The following is a 1,561-nucleotide window of genomic DNA, read 5'->3' on the forward strand; positions in this document are numbered from 1 at the left end:
TTAAGGAACCCCTAAGGGTTAATCTCTGCTATTTTCTTTTGCAGCTTCCCTGAACTTTCTGAAATTATGCAAGATAAAGCACTACAACTACTGTCTCATCCACAATGTTCAGGTAAAACTGCAACTTACAAAACTCATGTAACAGAGCTATGAAACCATCTGTAACAATATTTTTAGTTGGTGCAAACTCGTTTTGACTGGCCTGAGGGGGGCAATATAGTCATCGACCAGGTTCTAGAGTTAGATCACATTCTGAGTCCATGGTGTGCAGATACACTGGGCCTCCGAACTATGTAGAGCCCTGAAAGCCACAGCTTTACATGGAAATACACGCATTGCAACACAATTTGTCTGTGTATTTGCCCGTTTAGGTAAAACAAAGGTTGAAAAAATAAACTACACTGAATGACCCCAAGTGCAACAATGCCTGCAACACAACTGTTCTTTCATTGCAGCTTTTGTTCACCAAACTTTGTCACTGTAGTTGATGAGTTCTCAAAGGGGACAAAGTACAGTACATATGGGTATAGATATTGTTGCCTTAGATTCCTGTAGCAAGTTGATGTGGCAGTGCTCAGGTTTCATATATCAATCATTTAAAAACACAATTGCAGACAGTTTTGTAATGGTAATGGGACTCTCACAACCATTACCTTAAGTGCAAACAGAACCACGGTGATCATCTGCAGTATTACACCTAATGTCGAGCCAAATAAGGATTCATGTCTGTAAAGACAGTTAAACTTGGCATGTATGGAGGTTGCGTAGACCTTATATAATTGTCTTAATTTGTTTGACAGAAACACATCTTATTTGTTATTTGCATGGCTTTCTCTATCACATAGTTCTTACAACTTAGATTGTGTTTAAAAAAAACAGCTGGAGAATACTTCAATATTGTTTTTATTGTTTCTTCATCCACTAATACTGTAACAAAATCCTTTACAATATTCTGGTTCACAGCCCTTATGACCTTATCTCCTCTGGTGCTCATCCTGTGCTCTCGTAATTTGTCAGTCCAGCTCAGAAGTTGGACACTGTGTTAGACATGCTGTATAAATGTGTTTGTCTCCTCCTCAGAGAGACTTCATTGTGCAGACTGGGGATCCCACTGGGACGGGGCGTGGCGGAGAATCTGTCTATAGGTCAGTCATCTTCATCACCACTGTTGACTTATTTTATGTATTTATTTATTTATTTAAAACCACAACTTGAACTCTGTGACCAATTTTCTTGTGTGTGTGTGTGTGTGTGTGATTAGCAAACTCTATGGGGACCAGGCCCGCTTTTTTGATGCAGAGAAAACGCCGCGCATCAAACACAGGAAGAAAGGGACAGTGTCCATGGTAAACAATGGAAACGATCAGCATGGTTCTCAGGTGAATAACATGTACATCCACACTGTTGTTTGCCCACTATAGAGAATAATATAAAACGTAATATTTTCATCAACCAAATTTCTATCTTTTTATACTGAATCATGGACTCCCTGTTTGCTCTCACCAGTTTTGCTATTTATTTATTTTTTTTAAGTATTTTTGGCGGCTTTTATTGCCTTTGT

At 38.8% G+C, this 1,561-nt stretch overlaps 1 protein-coding gene across 1 annotated transcript in view; it reads left to right on the top strand.

Moving 5' to 3' along the window:
- The window catches only part of LOC118340921 (peptidyl-prolyl cis-trans isomerase-like 4), a 3,412-nt gene extending 1,976 nt beyond the window's left edge, over nucleotides 1-1,436 (top strand). The window contains exons 2-4 of the mRNA XM_035679085.1: nucleotides 45-112; nucleotides 1,081-1,145; nucleotides 1,262-1,436. Coding sequence (XP_035534978.1) covers nucleotides 45-112; nucleotides 1,081-1,145; nucleotides 1,262-1,421 — 293 coding nt within the window. The 3' untranslated portion in view covers nucleotides 1,422-1,436. The remainder of the gene's footprint in view (nucleotides 1-44; nucleotides 113-1,080; nucleotides 1,146-1,261) is intronic.
- The last annotated feature ends 125 nt before the right edge of the window (nucleotides 1,437-1,561 follow it).

The sequence above is a fragment of the Morone saxatilis genome, unplaced genomic scaffold (assembly GCF_004916995.1).
Source record: "Morone saxatilis isolate NCDOM2014 unplaced genomic scaffold, NCSU_SB_2.0 Contig7, whole genome shotgun sequence".
In the NCBI taxonomy this organism is placed as follows: Eukaryota; Metazoa; Chordata; class Actinopteri; family Moronidae; genus Morone; species Morone saxatilis.